This window comes from Prionailurus viverrinus, chromosome B4 (genome assembly GCF_022837055.1).
Source record: "Prionailurus viverrinus isolate Anna chromosome B4, UM_Priviv_1.0, whole genome shotgun sequence".
Taxonomy (NCBI): Eukaryota; Metazoa; Chordata; class Mammalia; order Carnivora; family Felidae; genus Prionailurus; species Prionailurus viverrinus.
Window position 1 is genome coordinate 74078818 of NC_062567.1, and position 21718 is coordinate 74100535.

Consider the following 21718-nt stretch of genomic DNA (forward strand, 5'->3'; position numbering starts at 1 on the left):
CTTTCCTATAAATAAAGCGAACAGCCCCAGTTCCCAACAAACCACGAACTCCAATACCTTCGCGCTCTCTCCGTTCCTGTGGGCTGTGACTCACCCGTCTTTCTACAAAGAAAGGACAAACCACCTAGGACTGAAAGACTTCGGGGAATTAAACAGGATTAGCAGCTATATTGGGAATTAAGTCTCTCACCCTATTATTCTTCTGAATTCACTTCATCAAGTAGCACCAAGATTTGGAAAAAAAAAAAAAAAACTTACAGAAGAACAACTGCCTGATTTTAGTGTTTAAATCTTTACTGACAAGATGATTCACTGGTGGAAGCATGAACGGATCAGAGATACAAGAAGCACAAAAAAATTTTCTTGTTGGAAAAGAATTAAAAAACTGCTCTGGACACCGGTGCTGCCTTAACTCTGGCAACATGCTTTGCTCAATGCTACCTCCTGCCACACAATGGATGAGTCATCCCAGTCTCCAACTTCACCTGCCCTGCCCTTGCCCTGCCTAAATAGGAGCCCTGAGAATCTAAGTGGCATTTTGTCTTGGGAACCGGACACTACTTTTCTCAGTAACCATGTGATCAGAGTGTATTTACTGACATGGAAAGATGCTCGTAAGATGCTTTTGAGCGGAAAAAAGCAAATTATAAGACAGCATAATCCCACTTTATAATGCACATGTGTATTTATAAATATAAGCAGAAACATAGCTGGAAGAAAAGACATCAGGATGTTAATAAGTTACCTTTGGATTGTGGATTGTGGGCGTTTGTATTTTTTTCTTTCTTTTTACAATAAATGTGTATTTGTTATTTAATAAAAATGAATAAAAAAATAAAACTATACATCATCGTCCTATCACAAAAATCTGCTACAGAATATTAAAATTTTTTTGATGTTAATGTAAGCAGCTTGAAAATGGCCATTTCTACTTTACTTGTGATGACCAGGGAGAGAGGGATCTGTGGGATGAAGTAACGGCAGTGTCCCAAAACGGGTATGGGTGGAGGACATCCCTTAGGGGACATTGTAGCTAGGAGTAAATGTGCTCTTTTATTAAAAGGAGTTCTTTTGTTTTCTGTTTTTGTGAGAGAGAGAGAGAGCGCGCGAGCTCAAGTGGGGAAGGGGGGCAAAGAGAGAGGGAGAGAGAGAACAATCTCAAGCAGGCTCCACACTCAGCACAGAGCCCCAACACAGGGCTGGATCCCACGACCCTGGGATCATGACCGGAGCTGATATCAAGAGCTGGATGCTCAACCGACTGAGCCACCCAAAGTGCCCCTAAAAGGAGTCCTTAAAGGAAACAGGTCCAAAAGTGTTGAAGTAGGGACAAAAAGGGCTGCATGGTCGGACAGCGTTAAAGGCCCCATACCCTTAAATCACTCTTGGCAACATACCCAGGCAATGCCAGGTGTCCAGGTCTTTAGGATGTGAGGAGAGCAAAAAATGGGGAAGCAGCAGTGGTTACAGGCCTTCTGGGGAAGGTAAGGCAGCAAGAAGGTGTAGAACAAGAGCAATTGCTAAAAGCAGTTTGGACAGCACGATGGCCTGGGCTATCACTGGATAAGGCATAATGGGCCACTTCTATTTTCTTTTCTTTATCTGTATTTTCTACAACAACAGCTGTTACTAGTATAATCCAGCCCCACCCAGCCAAGTGACCTTGGGCAAGTTTAATTTCTGCAACCCACAATCCTGGGCCAGTATGGAGAACAGATGTGACTACATTAAAGCATGTAGTTGCAGTATGTGACATAAACAGGCACCCAATTTAGTGGTGACAATTAATATTATGTGGGTGGCCCTCCCTACCCCTCCAGCCATACCTCATGATGATCAAGCACAGTAAGTAGCCAGTCATCTCCCAAATCCTGAACTTGGGTTACAGTCTCTTCTTGTTCTTTCTCTTTACAGTCTCCACTGTACCAGAGTAGGGGTGTGGGGCACAAAATAAGGTGAAATTCTAGTTGATGTCCTTTGTATCAAGGGTTTAACTTTGTGGTTTTTTTTGTTGTTTTTTTTTTTTAATTTTTTTTTTCAACGTTTATTTATTTTTGGGACAGAGAGAGACAGAGCATGAACGGGGGAGGGGCAGAGAGAGAGGGAGACACAGAATCGGAAACAGGCTCCAGGCTCTGAGCCATCAGCCCAGAGCCCGACGCGGGGCTCGAACTCACAGACCGCGAGATCGTGACCTGGCTGAAGTCGGACGCTTAACCGACTGCGCCACCCAGGTGCCCCAAGGGTTTAACTTTGTCCCAAGTAGTTTCCTAGAGTAGGCAGTGGGAAGTCATGGAGACTGCAAGGTTTCAAGGACCTTGTTAGTTGCTACATTCCTGTAGCTTCCTCTCTCAAAGTGACATCCAGAACGCTGTTCACTCTACCCTGCAAGGCTGAGAATCTTGACAGATTTGCCTCTGGATCAGAACTGGCTGCCTGAATCCAGATTAGGCACAACCTGGAAATGCAACACAATGTCTTTTCTGCAGGAACATTTGACTTTGGGATGTGTCCCAGCACTGTCATTCTGAGATGTATGGCCTTGGGTAAGTCCTTTCCTCTCTTTGTCTCAGTTATTCCACCCGTAAAATAAAGAGGCTGGGTCAAATGAGTTTTAGTGTTGAAATCTTAGCAGGGGTATCTTCATCTTAAAAGCAGGAGGATGTTTGGTAGGAGACAGCAGTGGAGTTGGAAATATGGACTACCTGAATGTATAGCCTCCAAGGAAGGGAAGAAATTCCTAGGCTGAGAGACTCTCAGAAAAGTGGTAGCTAGGCATTATGGAGATGAGTGACCAAAGCATAGATTTCAAGAAGTGCTATATTGCATGCTTGAAAGGAACCTGAAAATATAACTGATGGCAGTATTAATGGTCTTTATTTCTGTTTCCTAGGTGTATGTGGAAGAGGAAGAGAAAAGGAGAAGTAAACTTCTGGGAATCTAGGCTGTCATATAACCTGATCCCACTATTTGCTAAAGGAATAAATGTACCCTCTTGCTCCCGAATGTTTCTCTAAGTTGCTTTCCATGGTAGAATACAAGTATTCTTTCATCTGATCAGTCACTTCTACTGATTGATATGGATATTTCTCCCTGTTCTTCAGGAGACAATTCAGACTTCTGACAAGGCTAGTGGATTTGTCCAAAAGTAACCCTTCGGCGTCTGGGTGGCTCAGTCGGTTAAGCGTCCGACTTAGGCTCAGGTCAAGATCTCATGGTTTGTGAGTTCGAGCCCCACATCGGGCTCTGTGCTGATGGCTCAAGGCCCGGATCCTGCTTCAGATTCTGCATCTCTCCCTCTCTCTCTGCCCCTCCCCTGCTCGAGCTCTGTCTCTCTCTCAAAACTAAACAAACATTAAAAAAAAAAAAAAGCAACCCCTCTGTCATTAGTGGGAAAAACTGGTGAGATTTGAATAAATTCTATAGTTTAGTTAATAGCATTGTATCAGTGAATTTTTTAGTTTTGATAAATGTTTCAGAATTATGCAAGATGTTAACATTAGGGGGAGGTAGGTAGAGGCATATCAGAATTCTCTGTAATATTCTTTTTTTTCTTCCAAATTTTTATTTAAATTCTAGTTAGTTAACATATAGTGTAAGACTGGTTTAGGGGGAATTTACTGATTTGTCACTTACATATAACACCCAGTGCTCATCATAACAAGTATCCTCAATACCCATTACCCATGTAGCCCATCCCCCACCAATCTCCCTCCATCAACCCTCAGTTTGTTCTCTATCCTTCAGAGTCTCTTACGGTTTGCATCCCTCTCTTTCCCTCCCTTCCCATATGTTCATCTGTTTTGTTTCCTAAGTTCCACATATGAGGGAAATCAGATGGTATTTGTCTTTCTGTAACTGACTTATTTCACTTAGCATAATACACTCTAGCTCCATCCAAATCGTTGCAAATGGCAAGATCTCATTCTTTTTTTTTTTTTAATTTTTTTTTTCAACGTTTATTTATTTTTGGGACAGAGAGAGACAGAGCATGAACGGGGGAGGGGCAGAGAGAGAGGGAGACACAGAATCGGAAACAGGCTCCAGGCTCTGAGCTGTCAGCACAGAGCCCGACGCGGGGCTCGAACTCACGGACCGCGAGATCGTGACCTGGCTGAAGTCGGACGCTTAACCGACTGCGCCACCCAGGCGCCCCAAGATCTCATTCTTTTTGATGGCTGAGTAATATTCCGGTGTGTGTGTGTGTGTGTGTGTGTATACACCACATATTCTTTATCCATTCATCAGTCCATGGACACTTGGACTCTTTCCATAGTTTGGCTATTGTTGATAATGTCTCTGTGCTATCTTAATGACTCTAGTGTAAATCCAAAATTATCTAAAAATAAAAAGTGTGTTTAAAAAAAAAGTAACCATCCCTCAACTTTTGTGTCTTCCTTTATCTCTTGCATTTTATAGTTAAGGGTCTTGAAAGCACTGTCTGTAGTTGCTATTTCTACTTGAACGCTCTATATTCACACTAACTCTACTGCCCAAACACTTCTGAAGTAGCTCCGGTCAAGATCACTGATTAGGTCTCTAATATTTTCATTTTATTATATTATTATTAATAATTTTTCCCAGTTACAAAAGTAATAAAAATCTCATGGGGGAAAAAAGTCACAGTCAATATAGGAATGTACACATGCCTTGAATGTATGCTCTTATTTTCCCTATTCGACTTCCCTATGCCTGCCACCCAAGATACCCACTGCCAATGATTTGGTACATATGCTCTCAAATTGTTTAACCTATTTTTATATACTCTATTTTTTTTAGATACTATATTTACATGTGAAGATATCAAAAAGCATGTTAAGTGATTAAAGCAAGGTGTCGAACAGTATAGTATGGTAACTATACTAACAGTATGTGACAGTTCATATTTCCTCACATACTAATTATTATCCAATAAAAAAAATCTGCCAACTGTTTAGATTACAATTTATATCTCATGGTTATTTTAATTTACATTTTTTATTATTATTAGTGAGGCTAAGCATTTTTTTCATGTTTATTGTTTCTTCTTTTTTTATTAAAAAATTTTTTTTGTTTGTTTAGTAAACTCTACTCCCAGTGTGGGGCTTGAACTCACAACCTAGAGATCAAGAGTCCCGTAGCTCTACCAACTGAGCCAGCCAGGTGCCCCTATTTTTTCTTTTTTAATTACCTACTCACATCCTTTTGCCTCAACTGGCAAATGCAGTGGACACTTCTGCTTTATTTTACTTGATCCCTTTATAGCATTTGACATTACTGACTACCCCTACCCTTTTAAAAAATTCCCTCCTTCCATGGCTTTTGTGAGATACCCCTTTTTTTCTAGGGTTCTTCCCATTTCTCTGGCCACTCCTCAGTCTTCTTTAGAGGTTTCCCTTCCTCTGTCCCTACCTTGTATGCTGGGGTCCCTCAAGGTTCTGTCTTAGGTCCTCATTGTTCACTTACATATTCCCTGTATATGACGTCATCTACCTTCTGGTTTTACCCACCAGTTGCCTAGAGATGACTCAGACCCTATAACTCTAGCCAGATCCCTCTCCATACCTGGAATTCTACCTGGAAATCCTATAGACATCTTACACTTATCCTTGCCTAAGGCTGAAGTCTCCTTTCTCCTCTCTTTACCTCTCACCCTTTATTGATTTTTTTTTAACTTTTTTTACTTATTTTTGAGACAGAGAGAGACAGAGCATGAACAGGGGAGGGGCAGAGAGAGAGGGAGACACAGAATGGGAAGCAGGCTCCAGGCTCTGGGCCACCAGCCCAGAGACCGACACAGGGCTTGAACTCACGGACTGCGAGATCGTGACCTGAGCTGAAGTTGGACGCTTAACCTACTGAGCCACCCAGGCGCCCCTACCTCTCACCCTTTAATCTGTTTCTTTTCTTGAACTCTCCATCTTAGTGGATGTGACAATTATCTTTTCAAATGTCAAATGTGCCTGTTCTCATGTGTCCATGCTGTGCATGTGTCACTTGCTCTGCCATTTCCTTGCCCCCTTTGCTTGACTAATTCCTATTTATCCTTTGGGCTTAGTCAGGCACCACTTCTGGGAAGCCTTCCTTGACATGGTATAGTCCAGGTTAAAAGTTTTTCCTAAACTTTCCCCCAGCACCATGAGTATTTCTCTAACATGGTACTTACTGCACTGGGATTATAAACTCTATTTTCCACATTCTAAATAGTCCCTTGAAGGCAAGGACCCCATCTTATTCCTCTTTGTGTTTCAGCACCTGGCACCTAACAGAGGCTCCACAAGTGTTTGTCTACACTCGTGGTATCAACTTTTATCGTCCCCCTGTCTTGAACCTACTTCAGTCAGGCCTCCCAAACAGCACAAGGTGACCAATGACCTTCATGTTGCGCCAATAGTCAGTTCTCAGCTTTTTCTGGGTGTTTGACTCTGATGATAACTCTCCTTTTAGAAGCACTTTCTTGGGGCACCTGGGTGGCTCAGTTGGTAAAGCATCCGACTCTTGATTCTGGCTCAGGTCATGATCTCGCGGTTGTGAGTTTGAGCCCCACATTGGGATTGCAGAGTGAAGAGCCTGCTTGGGATTCTCTCTCTGCCTCTCTCTCTGCCCCTCCCGTGCTCTCTCTCTCTCTCTCAGAAGCAAAACAAAACTTTTAGAAGCACTTTCTTCACTTGGCTTCTGGCACCCAGACTCTTGTTTCTGCTGTCATTTTACCAGCTGCTCCTACTCAGTCTCCTTTGCTGGTTCCTCCTTATCTCCCAACTTGAAACATCAAAGTGCTCTTGAGCTCAGTCCTCAGACCTCCCCTCTATCTCCTTTCACTCCCTAAGTGATCACATGCATCTCGTGTCTTTAAATACCATGGATACTTTGATACACACACATCCTATCTCCAGCTCACATCTCTTCCAGTTTCAAGTTCTTATATAACATCTCTACATAGGGGGCGCCTGGGTGGCTCAGTCAGTTAAGGGTCCGACTCTTGATTTCGGCTCAGGTCACGATCCCAGGGTTGTGGGATCGAGCCCCACATTGGGCGCTGTGCTGAACATGGAGCCTGCTTGGGATTCATTCTCTCTCTCTCTCTCTCTCTCTCTCTCTCCTGTTCTCTCTGCCCCTTCCCTGCTTGTGCTCTCTCTCTTTCAAAATAAATAAATAAACATTAAAAAAAAATCTCTACTTGGATGTCTTTTTTTTTTTTAATGTTTATTTATTTTTGAGACAGAGAGAGACAGAGCATGAACGGGGGAGGGGCAGAGAGAGAGGGAGACACAGAATCGGAAGCAGGCTCCAGGCTCTGAGCCATCAGCCCAGAGCCCTACGCGGGGCTCGAACCCACTAACCGTGAGATCATGACCTGAGCTGAAGTCGGACGCTTAACTGACTGAGCCACCCAGGCGCCCCGCTACTTGGATGTCTTAAAGCATTTCACATTTAACATGCCCCAAACTGAGCTTCTACCATTTTCCCTTCTCTAAACCTGCTTTTCCTACAGACTTCTTCATCTCAATTAATGTTATTTTTCCAGGTGTTTGAGCCAAAATGATTTTTGCCATTCGCCATTTTTCTCTTTCTCTACTTTCAGTATAAATCCTGACCACTTCTCATCACCTATGTAACTACTCCAGTCCAGTCCATTATCATCTCTTGCCTAAATCACGGCAATTGTTTTATAATTTGTCTCCATGCATCTGCCATTGTTCCTAGAATTTCTTCCTCCTCTTTTTAAAATTTAAGTCAGATAACATCACTCCTTTGCACACAAACCCTCTGAAGGCCCCCATGTGATCAGAGTTAAAGCCCTGGTCCTCATAGTGGCTATGATTTTGCTTTTCCTAGTCCTCAAACACATCAACAAAGTTCCTGCCTCAGGGCATTTGCATGTGCTCTTCCTTCTGCCCTAATCATTCTTCTCCCTGGTTCGTATCTTCAGATCTCTACTCCAGTGTCCCCTCATCAGAGGTGTTCCTGGACCACCCTACATTCTATCCCTCCTACCCACTTTGTGTTGTTTCTTAGCATTAACCACCACCTGACACAATTTCTTTATTGTCCGTCTCTCCCACTATCGCAAACTCCATGACGGAAGAATCGTAGTCTGTATTAGTGCCTAAAACAGTGCTTGGCACCTAGTAGGTGACCCGTGAATACTTGCTAAATGAACCACTGAAAGAAGGAAGGAAGAAAAGAGGAAGGGGAAAAATAACAGGCGGGAGAGAGAGGAGGAAAGAAACCAGCAGTTGAGTGAAATGATGGTAGCTTTTGCTTACAGTGGACCACAAGGGACCCATTTTTTAATTACAGGAAAATTACGCCAAAGACCTGGTCAACATTACCCCCTTCGAGAGAACAAATTGACAGGGGCACGTTATGCACTAACTTAAATAGGTTAGGCACTAAAAACCGCTAGGAGGATGTTTCTGTAATGCCAGCCAAATTAAAGAATTCTTACCCAAATAAGTGAGATTTTTTTTCCTCACAAGATTAAATCAAGTAAGATTTCAAAAGAAATACATTCTCCAGCCCAGCTGGAAGCTAGCCAGCAGGGAGAGTAGAGAATGAGAGCAAAAGAGCTTGTTCTAAGGTTTTAGCCTTTGATGGATCCTGCAGCTAAGAAACTTGCTAACTAGACTGGGTCAAGAAGTGTGCTTTAAACAAAGAACCCCAGGATGACGACAGCGGCACAGCTGCTACCATTTAAATGCAGAAATACAGAAATTCTGGTTGTTTGATTTGGAACAAGGGATGGAACCTAGGAAACCCTGTATTCTAATTTGAGCAGAATTAGTAAGCCATTTTACTAACCCTGGGCAAAGCACTTGGCCTTCTATCTTTCACTCAAGTCGGGGAAGAGAAAGGGGTTCAAAAGGAGAACCTCAGTGGAAAAATAAGATTCCCTGCACCTGAACCACGTCCTCATGAGTAAATGGCTCACAAATCAGAGCAGTTGGCACCATTGCCTGGCTCAGCTGACATGGAGCCCGAGCCCCACAGAGGCTGCAGGTGGCTGGACCACGCAGGCTTTATCAAGAAGTTCCACAGGCCCTGGGGCTCCTCAATACTTACACTTCTTCTCTTTTCCATGTTTGCTTCTTCAGCGGCTTTCTGGTACCTTCAGAGAAGGGGGGGGGGGGGAGAAAGAGAATGTTCTCAAATTAAATTTATGTTTTTACTTTTTTTTTTAATGTTTATTTATTTTTGAGAGAGCACAAGCAGGGCAGGGGCAGAGAGAGAGGGGGACAGAGGATCTGAAGCGGGCTCTGCACTGACAGCAGCAAGCCCAATGTAGGGCTCGAACTCATGAATCGCGAGATCATGACCTGAGCCGAAGTCGGAGGCGCGACCGATTGTGCCACCCGGGTGCCCTGTTTTTACTTTTTTATCCTTTAAGAAAACCACTTCTGCCTACATATTTCTGCCAGCAAGTGTCTTTAATCAACTCCAGCAGAAGAAGCAGAGAATCAGAGCAGCCCTCACTTCCTGCACTGGTACAGTCATCCGGTCTGGTGTAACAGGTCCAAGGCGAGGAGGTCAAACGCTGGGAAATAACTAAATAGAGCAGAAATTCTGGGGTTTAAATCCCCCTTTGATGTCTCATTAACTGTGATCACTTAACCTCTGTAAACCTCAGTTTCCTTATCTAGAAAATGGCTTTATAGATCTCCTGTCAAGGTTGCTGTGAGGGTTAAATGAGATCACGTGCATAAAAAACACTTTGCAATTAGCCAAAGGATGTAACATGGCATTGAACGAGGATGCACATTTCCCCCGGGCACTAATGCCTCTGAAATCTTACAGTTCTTGCCAAATGATGGAGAGCTAGTCACACTGCCTGTGCATGTCTGAGTGTAATCTAAATTCTTGGTATTGTCACTTTAGCTCAATGTAGTTGATGGTATTACACATATTTTAAATGCCACTGAAAATGTCTTTAAAGAAATTACATGTGATTTGGCACTTAAAGAAAAACTGTTTTTACTGTTTTAGGTATGAATAAGGGTGATATGTGAGGAGAAAAGTTTATGTGCTAAGCAAGCACTGGTCCTTTTAATTGGCAGTGTTTTTGTTTTTTTCTGAGTGATGCATAAAATAGTGGCAAGGCTACAGTGGATGGCATTTTAGATTTGATAAACAAGCATGTATAATTTAATTATTTTAATTTTATGATTACTTTCATCATTTTTCTTTTTTTTTATTTTTAAATGTTTTTATTTATTTTTGAGACAGAAAGAGACAGAGCATGAGCAGGGGAGGGGCAGAGAGAGGGGGAGACACAGAATCTGAAGCAGGCTCCAGGCTCTGAGCCATCAGCACAGAGCCCGACGCGGGGCTTGAACTCACGGAGTGTGAGATCGTGACCTGAGCTGAAGTCAGACGCTTAACTGACTGAGCCACCCAGGTGCCCCTTTCATCATTTTTTCTTACTTGGATCAGAAGATCCCTGAGAAACAACAGAAGTCCCAGGGCTTCTCAGAGGGGATTAGGTTTTCTCCATTTGAAGGCAAAGATGGGCTGGGATGTCTAGGTTGCAGCAAATCCCCAGGCCACCCAGGACAACCTTAACCTGGCTTCCCCAGGGCCTCTGAGTCAAGCACAGAAGGCAGCACCATCACCCAGAATATCCCCACCCCATGCCTCTCTTTGGGCTTACATGCCTAGAACTCAGCACCAACCCAACCCTAGAAAAGGGCCACTTGTTCTCTGTCTTAAGGTAGAACTTCTGAATTCACAAGTCACTTGGAGAAGGAAAAGGAGGTGAGAGAAAACGAAAAAAGTAGAATGGGGAAGGGCCCATCCCTCTACCAAAACCAACTTACTTTTTTTTTTTTTTGGTTTCAGAGAGTATAATTTAGTGATTCAGCACTTACATACAACACCTGGTGCCCATCACCCTCAATACCCATCACCATCTAGCCCAACTCCCACCCACTTCCCTCCAGCAACCCCCCGTTTGCTCTCTATCATTGAGCGTCTCTTATAGTTTGCTTCCCGTTCTTCTCTTCCCCCCCTTCCCTTACGTTAATCTGTTTTGTTTCTTTTTTTTTTTAATGTTTATTTATTTATTTTGAGACAGAGAAAGAGTGAGGAGGGGAGAGGCAGAGAGAATCCAAAGCAGGCTCCAGGCTGTCAGCGCAGAGCCTGATGTGGGGTTTAATCCCATGAACTGGGAGATCGTGACCTAAGCTAAAATCAAGAGCCAGACACTTAACCGACTGAGTCACGCAGATGCCCCAACACTAAAACATTTTTAACCTATGAAGTAGGGAAAGATTTTTTTTTTAAGCTGATATACTGGGGGTAAATTAATAAAACCCTTACGGTGGCATTTTGTCAATTTTACAAAAGCACAAATGTTGTGATCCATCAATTTGAAACAGAATTGATTCTGAAACAGGAATTTGTCCTATAGATACACTCACACAAGCAAAAATGACTTTTATATTAGATTATTTGTCAGCGCATTAACTGTAATAACAAAAGACTGAAAACAACCTGAATTTCCATTAGCAGAGGAATGATAAATAAATTACAATGTATTCCTGTAATGGAATACTATGCAGCTATAAAAAGGGATGATGGTGATGGTTGCCCGATAATGTGAATGTTCTCAATGCCACTGAATTGTACACTTAAAAATAGTTAAAATGATAAATTATGTTATGTATAACATATCACAATTAAACAAACACAACAAAACAGTATGATACTAGCATAAAGACATATAGATCAATTGAACGGAATAGAGCCCAGTCAAAAACAATTACAGTTACTTCAATTGCATGAACAGAATGATTACTAATGGATGGAAGTCACCCTATTACAGAAATATTTGCCACAGATTTCCCATCTGCATTTTCTCAGAAGGGCTAAATATATTTGAACTGTGAAATCTTTGCATATATCTGTGCCACCCCTGTCCATTTCTCTCTTTACTTAACCAAGGTATTAAGCATGACTGTCACAACTGTTATGTTTTCCATTAAGCCAGCAGTATATTACTTCATATATGTCATATAATTGTAAGGTGACTTTTACCATCTAAATGTAATGTTCACATGTTGCTTCCTACATTAAAATTTTTGTTAGGGGGGAGAAGAAAAGGAATATAGCCCAGAAATAAACCCTCACATATGTAGTCAAGAGCTTTTCAACAAGGGTACCAAGACCATCTAATAGGGAAAGGACAGTCTTTTCAACAAATGATGCTGGGAAACTGGATCTCCACATGCAAAAAAAAAAAAAGAAGTTGGACCCTTGCCTTATACCATATATAAAAATGAAGTCAAAATGGATTAAAGACCTAAGGATAGGAGCTAAAACTATAAAACTCTTAGAAGAAATGAGGGGCCAAGATTCATGATGTTGAATTTGATAATGATTTCTTGTAATAAAAGCACAGGCAACAAAAGAAAAAGTAGATAAACTGAACTTCAACAAAATCTGTGCATCAAAGGAAACTATTAACACAGTGAAATGGCAATCCGTGTAATAAAAGAAAGTATTTGTAAGTCATATCAGATAAGGGATTAACATCCAAAATATACAAATTTTTAAACATAACAAACATGGGATAATATTGTGCATTCTATTCTGCATCTCCCTTTCTCCATCTTAGAACAGCTGAATTTTTACTCAAGCACTAGAGAAAAGTAGTAAGAGGAAATAACCAAAAGAGATATAGTTCCTGCTCTCAGCTTAACAGTTTAGACATTAAACACATAAGCACATGAATATATATATAATGTATATATATAATGTGTGTATATGTATACTATGTATACATAAAATATATACATTAGACACACACATATATAATACACACACACATATTGCAATAAATCCTTTAAAGAAAAAGAACACAGAATTATGAAATAGCCTAACAAAGGAACCAAATTGAGAAGGCCGTGGTGGAGGGTTATGTGTATGCTGTGTGTCTGAAGGAAAGCCTTCCTGAGAACAAGACCTTTAGACTGAGATCTGAAGTTTGACCAAAAGAGTTGGCCAGGCGAAACAAGGTGAGGAAAGCATTCCAGGCACAGAAAAATGGCCCACACAAAGGCCCCAAGGTGCCTCAGGTGTGTAAGTACATAAAGCTCCAGGGTTGCTGGAGCACATCGGGAGAGGGAGAGCAAGAGACGGATCAGGAAGGCAGAGGTTCTGTGCGCCATGCTGAGCGTTTTGAATGTAATCCTAGGTGCAAGGAATGGTCAACTGATCCAATTCATGTTTTTAAAAGAGTGCTCCAGGGGCACCTGTGTGGCTCAGTCTGTGAAGTGTCCAACTCTTGGTTTCAGCTCAGGTCATGATCTCACAGTTTGTGGGTTTGAGCCCTGCAATGGGCTGCCCTGACAGTGGAGCCTGCTCGGGATTCTCTCTCTCTACCCCTCCCCCTGTCTCTCTCTCTCTCTCTCTCTCTCTCTCTCTGAAAATAAATAACTTTTTAAAAAATTTTTAATGTTTATTCAGTTTTGAGACACAGAGAGCAAGCAGAGGTGGGGCAGAGAGAGAGAGGGAGACAGAATCCGAAGCAGGCTCCAGGCTCCGAGCTGTCAGCATAGAGCCAGACGCGGGGCTCAAACTCACAAGCCGTGAGATCATGACCTGAGCCGAAGTCAGACGCTTAACCGACTGAGCCACTCAGGCGCCCCTTAAATAATCTTAAAAAAAATAATAAAGGGGTTCTCTAGAGGCTGTGTGGAGAACGGACTAGGGGGGCCAACAAAGGAGGTGGCATTAATGAGAGGTGATGCTGGCTTGGCCCAGGGTGGTGACACTGGAGTGAAAGAAAAGTGAGTAGGCTTGAGATGTATTTCAGAAGTAGAATCAACAGGACTGGTAGTGAGGGAAGGGAGAAGAAGCAGTCAAGAACAAGTCCCAGGTTTTTGGCAGCTGAGTTCATGGAATTACTGTTAACTGGGATGGGGAATTCTGAAGGAGGAGCAAATCTGGGGATGGGGAAGATAAAGAGTTCAGCGTTAGCCATGTTAACTAACTAGCAATATAAATTTAGGACTTGTCTGTCCACAGATGGTATTAAAGCCACGGGAATACACGATATCACCTACAAGAGTGTGCACTGCGAGACGAGGTCCTGGAGACTAACATTTTAGCAGTCAAAAGGGGATGAAGAGGTCATAAGAGACAATGACAAGGAATAGACAGAGAGGTAGCAGACAACCAGGAAACTGGCAGAGAAGCCAAGAGAAGGAAAAATGTGGGAGGCACAAAGTGCTGAGAGGTCATGTGATACCAAGGCTACCAACACCTGGGTTTAGCAACACAGCAGCCTCTTGTAACCCTGGCAATCCTCTTCCATTATAAATATAATTAATTTACCCACACTCCTTTTATGTGCATTTGGATTATTTCCAGCTTTCCACCATTACAAATAGTACTTTGGTGAATGTCTTTGTGCGTATATTTTCCCCCTTACTTGTACTAATACGTCTGTCTGAGAGTCCCTAGAAAGGGAAATGCAAGAGAAAAGTGGATTATAGATAGAAATGAACTTACAATTGGCCTTGGCCCTTGTTTCCACACCCCCTGGGTAATCATCTACAGTATATTACAGTGATAACACAATATATGGGAGCCAGAGCCAATCAGCAGACAGGTTTATTCTTAGTCAATTGTTCTCCAAGGCAAAGTATTTGCACTGTGGTTAGTTGAGTAAATAGGCTCAAAGGTTCCCTTCCCTTTTCTGTCTTAACAGAAATATAGACTTAAAGAAAGAAGACCAGAATAATTTTCATCTTCAGTCCTCTCCTTTTAGCACAGAGGCATCTGAAAGACACAGGTATATCTGCCGCTGGCTGTCTTGAATTTTGTTTTGAAACTCCACTCAAATATCCCCGTCCTTTATTTAGAATGAAGTACTTGCTAAATATTAGATATGCAGGGAGAGAGGTCGCATGCCACTGCTTTCTTCCAAGTCAGGGCCGTGGTACTTTTTACATTTTGCACTCTCTGTATGCTAAGAGACGCTGGGGTGCCACACTTCTAAATTCAGCGTTGGGGCAGGACTCAGGCCTCAGACTTTCCTCAAAGGCACTTAGAGCAACTGGCATAATTCTGACACAAAATGTGAAGGTCACTGATTTTGCAGGGGCAGGGGAGGGGGAAGGCATTTTGAAGATTCAAATTGGAGGGGAAAAAATATTTGCAGTGACATTTCTATAATTAAAATCTCATCCCTCTCCCCCTCCCAGACTGTCTTGTCCACTATCCTCTTCTTCAAACACAGAATTTAATCTTGCAACTGCTCACTAATGCTCAGCGGTGGGGCAGGCAGCTGATGGAGGATGCTAGAATTATCTTGGGAGTAATAGCAGTGCCTCAAACTTTTCTAAGGCCAGAACAGAGTTCCTGAGCCATGACTCTTGCTCGCATGCCCTCAAAGAGAGCAAAGAGAAAATGGAAACTCCCAAGTTTCAGGCAATGTATTTTCCTCTGGAACTATTTCACCACTAAAATGTTACAGAGGAGCAAAAAAGGAAAAGAAAAAAAAAAAAAAAAAAAAGAGGAAGGTAGCCAGGGAGATCTGAGGGTCAGTTTTTTCTTAATGAAGGAAAAACTAAATATAAACCAGGTTCCTTCTTGAGACTATGGAGAGGGTAAAGTCATAAGAAGGTGGAGGTGTTATAGAGGGGAGGGATGAGTGTGGGGGTGGGGTTCAGGGATCTGTGTGCCGGCTTTGGCTTTGCCACTATCTGGGGTGGGAGCCTCAGTCATAATCACTGGCCATCAAGTTCCTGGTCTGTCAGAGGAATGGGGCAAAGGTTAGCCAGATTGGTGGTTTTAAAACTCTTTTCACTGCAGAATCCTACCTTCAAGTGATATCTCTTTTTTTAATGTTTCTTTCTTTCTTTTTCTTTTTTCTTTTTTTGAGAGAGAGACAGAGTGTGAGTGGGGGTGGGGGGCAGAGAGAGAGGGAGACGCAGAATCTGAAGCAGGTTCCAGGCTCTGAGCTGTCAGCACAGAGCCTGATGGCAGGTCTCGAACCCACGAACCGCGAGATCATGACCTGAGCCAAAGTTGGACGCTTAACTGACTGAGCCACCCAGGTGCCCTCAAATGATATCTTATTTAACCTAACAAATAAAAGAGATCAAAGCAGTACGGCTGGTGTGGAAGGTCTTGCGCTCAGTCCTTTCGTTCTTCCCATCTTCCTAGACCTGGCCCCTGAGGTTCCTCTGAAGAATTCAATTAAGATAGGTTGAAAACCAATGAGCCAGATTCTCTCTACTTCCAAAAAAGTGAGAGTCAAACAGGAGTCTTCTGGAAAGAAACCAAATTCCACCAAAAAAGTCAAATTTTAATCAAGCAAAGGATATGTTACACTGAAGTTAGTGGTGAGTAAACCAAAGCTAGCTATTCATTCTTTTTTCTTAAATTTTTTTTAACGTTTATTCATTTTTGAGACAGAGAGAGACAGAACACGAATGGGGGAAGGTCAGAGAGAGAGGGAGACACAGAATCTGAAACAGCCTCCAGGCTCTGAGTTGTCAGCACAGAGTCTGACACGGGGCTCGAACTCACGGACCGGGAGATCATGACCTGAGCCGAAGTCGGACGCCCAACCGACTGAGCCACCCAGGCGCTCCCAAAGCTAGCTATTCAAACCAACTCATCAATAGGACCTTCCTTACCTCAAGTTTAATGATGTATATAGTATAGAGGTTCAGTAAAAGAATTAAGTCGAGCTATAAAGTACTCATGAGACCTAAGATCTATGCTAGAAAAATCACTCTTAAATTTTTTTAATGTTTTTTTTCTTTCTTTAAAAAAAATTTATTCTTGAGAGAGACAGAGCATGAGGGAGGGAGGGAGGGAGGGGCAGAGTGAGAGAGGGACACAGAATCCAAAGCAGGCTCCAGGCTCTGAGCTGTCAGCACAGAGCCTGACATGGGGCTCGAACTCACAAGCCGTGAGATCATGTCTTGAGCTGAAGTCGGACGCTCAACCGATTGAGCCACCCAGGCGCTCCAAAAAAGTTACTCTTATATACAAATAAATGTAAAACATGTTAGCAGTTAGAAAGTAAAGCCCAGCTAATTCTACAAACATGAGCCAGATTAAGCTTCCAAATGCCACTTTTATATTAATCTCTGATCAGAAACCTCCTCAGGTTTCCTACAGTCTCTTAACTAGGCTTGTACAGGATTTGTTCATTCCAAACCCCATAATAGGGAGTGTTTCAAAATAAGAGAAAATCAGGTCACCAGGTGTTGGAAGCAGAGATGAGTATATGCTTTGTGGAACACAGTCCTGCAATCTGCTTTGGAAACCTATAGTGAGTGAACCCTAAAAGCCTTGAGCAAGATCAGCAACGTTGATTCAGGGTCTCCATTGAGCATGAAACCTGGAGAAGAGATTCAGGCTGATTCTCTGGTTTGTCCAAGTACACATCACACCCTGTACTACGTCTGTGCCTTAGACCTCCTGTGGCTCTCTGCAATGTCACCACCATCCTCTCAGCCTACCAAATAAAATTTATTCATCCTTCAAAACTAGTTTAACACATGGGCATCAGGGTGGCTCAGTCTGTTAAGCGTCCAGCTCTTGAATTTGGATCAAGTCATGATCTCATGGTTCGTGAGATCAAGCCCCACTTTGGGCTCCCACACTGAGCCTGCTTTGGGATCCTCTCTCTCCACCCCACCCCCTCCCTGGCTCACACTCGCTTTCTCTCTCTCTCTCTCTCAAAATAAATAAATAAACTTAAAAAAAAAAAAAGAATGGGGCGCCTGGGTGGCGCAGTCGGTTAAGCGTCCGACTTCAGCCAGGTCACAATCTCGCGGTCCGTGAGTTCGAGCCCCGCATCGGGCTCTGGGCTGATGGCTCAGAGCCTGGAGCCTGCTTCCGATTCTGTGTCTCCCTCTCTCTCTGCCCTCCCCCATTCATGCTCTGTCTCTCTCTGTCCCAAAAATAAATAAACGTTGAAAAAAAAAATTAAAAAAAAAAAAAAGAATCTAGCATGAAGCCTGGCACATCGATTCTGTTAATGAGTTCAGGATTTAGTTTTGCATAATTGCCATTTGCCCTTATAACCTTCATGGAGAAAAGACAGTCACCCTGCTATGCTAGGAGAAGGTAACCTCTACGATGACTTTTTGCTTTCTCTCTGTAAGATTAAGAAGGCCCCTAAGATGAACTACTTTTCCCAACCTCCTAACTCTCATCAGTTCTAAAAGACCCAGTTCCTCTATCTTGAGAACCGGCTGGGCGAGGCCATGACAGAATAAAGAGCTGGGAAAGGAACTGAAGAAGGGGTGAGAGTTTCACTGAAGTGACCAACTGAGGTAGGCAGGGAAGGAAGTGAAGCCAAGAAGGAGACTGACATCCACGGCCTGGGCGTCCTGCTTTGGCCTGAGAGCAGTGTCAGTGGGAATAAGAGAGCGGAAGAGTATTAACACAGGAAGCTCCAATCAGAGAGGTATTAAAAAATGCACATTCCAGAGATGGATTCTGCATGAGATAAGGTTGGGATTGGATGCAAGGCCATGGGAGACAATGTCGGTTGAAGAAGTAGGGAAGGTCAAGAAATTATGAGTGCAGAGTATGAGACAGGTCATTTATGTGGACCAGTGATTCTTCACTGGGGGGCACTATGGGCCCTGGGGGACATCTGGAAACATGTGAGGGAATCTTCCTAAGGTTTCCCTTCCACCTCTTTTTTCTTTTTTGGATGTCACAATGTCGTGGGGATACTACTAGCATTTGGAGGAAGGATGAACATCCTGCAGAAGGAAGGTCTGCCTCATCGAAAATGCCAATAGCACCATTGCTGAGAAACACGGAGGAGAGAATGAAGCTGGAAGCTACTGTCCCCAGCAAAGGCGGGGGTGGGGGGGGTGGGGGAGGGGAGGGGAGCTTGGCCAGGTGGTTGGCATACCACTGCAAGAAAGGGGAATAGAGAAAGAGTACAGTACAGTTAGATGTGAGCCTCAAAGCACAGGTTTAGAACTTCAGAACAAGGAATGAAAAACAATCGATGGGAACCAGTAGTGGAGATTTAGGACAGCAGCAACCCTGACTCCCAGCCCCAGCATGTGCAGAAGCAGCAGGCGGCCACTGCTCAGAGACAGAAGGCAAGTGGAGGGAAAGCCAAGTTCAGCTGAAGAGAGGTGGGGCTAGGGAGGGTGAAAAGGGTAAGAATGTGGAGAAGTTTCTCTGCAGAAGAGGGAGTTTCCAACTCCCATTAATCACATCTCAACACTGTCTCAGTTCTTTCCCTTCCTCTCCATTCCTGCTGCCCCCCACCCTCAATAGCTTTCACTTGGGTTCTCAAGAGAGCCTCACAACTTGTTTCCATGCTATCAATCTCTCACCTTTCCAGTCTACCTTTTTACACTGTTGCCAGAAGCATCTTTCTAAAATACAAGTCTGATCATGTCATTCTCTCTACACAAAAACCTTCAATTGTTTCCCTTGTTTATCTAACTAAATCCTGAACTCAGTATGGCATTCAAGGCCATCTATCATCCGGCTCAACCTAAACCGTACTAGTCCCTTCTCCCTTTTGTATCTCTCCATGCCAGACTGCTTGCTTTCCCATTCCCTTTATTCATGGTTAGTTTCCACAATCCTTTGTTTGAACCTATCATAAGCCTGATAGAATATCTTTCACTACCAGTGCTCCCTAAACCTCCCTGAAAGTAAAATTCACCTGGGATACTTGTTGAAAACACAAATTCCTGGGCTCCATCCCAGACACGTCGAATCAGACTCTTTAGGGGAGGAGCCAGGGAAGCCATATAGGAGAGTTTCAAAACATGTCGAAAAATATCTTTGACATTCCTGGGGCACCTGGTGGCTCAGCTGGTTTAAGCGTTTGACTTCGGTTCAGGTCATGATTTCACGGTTCATGAGTTCAAGCCCTGCATCGGACCGTCTGCTGTCAGCACAGAGCCTGCTTCAGCTCCTCTGTCTCCCTCTCTCTCTCTGCCCCTCTCCCCCTCCTCTCACTCAAAAATAGACATTAAAAACAAAAATTGACATTCCTCCCATCGAAAAGTAGAGTCAAGTTCTCGTCCCTCTGAATGTGGGCCAACTTGAAGAGAATGTGGCAAAAGTGATTCTGTGTAACTTCTGAGGCCAGGTCATAAAAGGCCACACAACTCCTGATCCTGTCTCCCTTCTTCCTTTGTTCCCTCCCTCTGTCTCTGGATGCTTGCCCTTGGCACCCAGCCAACTAAGCCACGCAGCCACATGGAAAAGCCATGTGTAGGTATTCTGACCAGGGCCCCAGCTGAGATCCCAGATGACTGCCAGCAGCAATGACCTGACTTGCGAGTGAGTGAGTCTTTATTTTATTTATTTATTTTTTTTAATTTTTTTTTTTCAACGTTTATTTATTTTTGGGACAGAGAGAGACAGAGCATGAACGGGGGAGGGGCAAAGAGAGAGGGAGACACAGAATCGGAAACAGGTTCCAGGCTCTGAGCCATCAGCCCAGAGCCCGACGCGGGGCTCGAACTCACGGACCGCGAGATCGTGACCTGGCTGAAGTCGGACGCTTAACCGACTGCGCCACCCAGGCGCCCCAGTGAGTGAGTCTTTAGAGGACTATGGGCTCCATCTTTGAGCCACCTTGGCTGATGCTAACAGAAGCATCAAATTGGAGATTCACAAGCAAAATAAATGTTAGTATTTCGAGCCACTAAATTTTGGAGATTTTTTTTTTCTAATGAGCAATAGATAACCGGAGCACCATATTATTAGTACCCCAGGTGATTCTTAAGATGAAGGAGGTTCAGGGACTTCAGCTACCATATAAACCATACTAATTTATACCATCAGTTTCCTTGAGGCCAGGGATTAAGTCTTACTACCTTCCCAGGGGCAGCTGGGTGGCTCAGTCAGTTGAGCATCTGATGTCAGCTCAGGTCATGATCTCACGGTTCGTGAGTTTGAGCCCCACATCAGGCTTGCTGCTGTCAGCCTGTCAGCATGGAGCCCATTTCGGATCCTCTGTCTCCCTCTCTCTGCCCCTCCGCTGCTTGCACTCTCCCCACCCACTCCCCAAAAAAATAAATGTTAAAAAAATTTTTTTAAATGACATTTATTTATTTTTGAGAGTTAGAGAGACAGAGTGTGAGCAGGAGTGAGGCAGAGAGAGAGACATACACATACACACAGAACCTGAAGCAGGCTCCAGGCTCTGAGTTGTCAGCACAGAGCCCAACGCAGGGCTTGAACTCATGGACTGTGAGATCATGACCTGAGCTGAAGTCAGACGCTTAACTGACTGAGCCACCCAGACACTTCAAAAAAATATTAAAAATAAGTCTTACTACCTTTCAGGATCTCTGTCCCTTTTTTCTAAAATATCTTTATTGATTTTCTTTTTCTTTCTTTTCTTTTTTTTTTGGTAAGAATAATACATGTTTGCCATAAAATTACAACAATACAAAATGCATAATGTAGAAGATAAACAGCCTATGCAGTCTCCCCCCACCTTCATGTTTACCTTGAGCGGTAAACAAAGTCAACAATTTGGAAGGGCAGTGTTTTCCACAGAGCAAGTGCTTGATCGATTTGTTCCTGAAGAAAAGGTGACACGGTAGATTTAAAAATGTCTTGTTATTTAGCTATATCCTAGATACAGCTCCCAGAATTTCTTTCTTCAAACCTTGACCATGTTTTATCTCTTAAATGTATAGAGCTTCCTATTAATTAACAAACTCTACTAGTAAGGTAAACCTATCAGCTGTCCTAAGCTCCTCCCCAGTATGGCGTC

The 21718-nt window shown here is 43.2% G+C and overlaps 1 protein-coding gene across 5 annotated transcripts in view; it reads right to left on the reverse strand.

The window, feature by feature from the left end:
- Positions 1-21718, reverse strand: part of LIMA1 (LIM domain and actin binding 1) — an 85835-nt gene that overhangs the window by 35863 nt on the left and 28254 nt on the right. For all 5 annotated transcript variants that reach the window (XM_047866077.1, XM_047866074.1, XM_047866075.1 and 2 more), the window contains exon 3: positions 9043-9088. In XM_047866077.1, coding sequence (XP_047722033.1) covers positions 9043-9088 — 46 coding nt within the window. The remainder of the gene's footprint in view (positions 1-9042; positions 9089-21718) is intronic.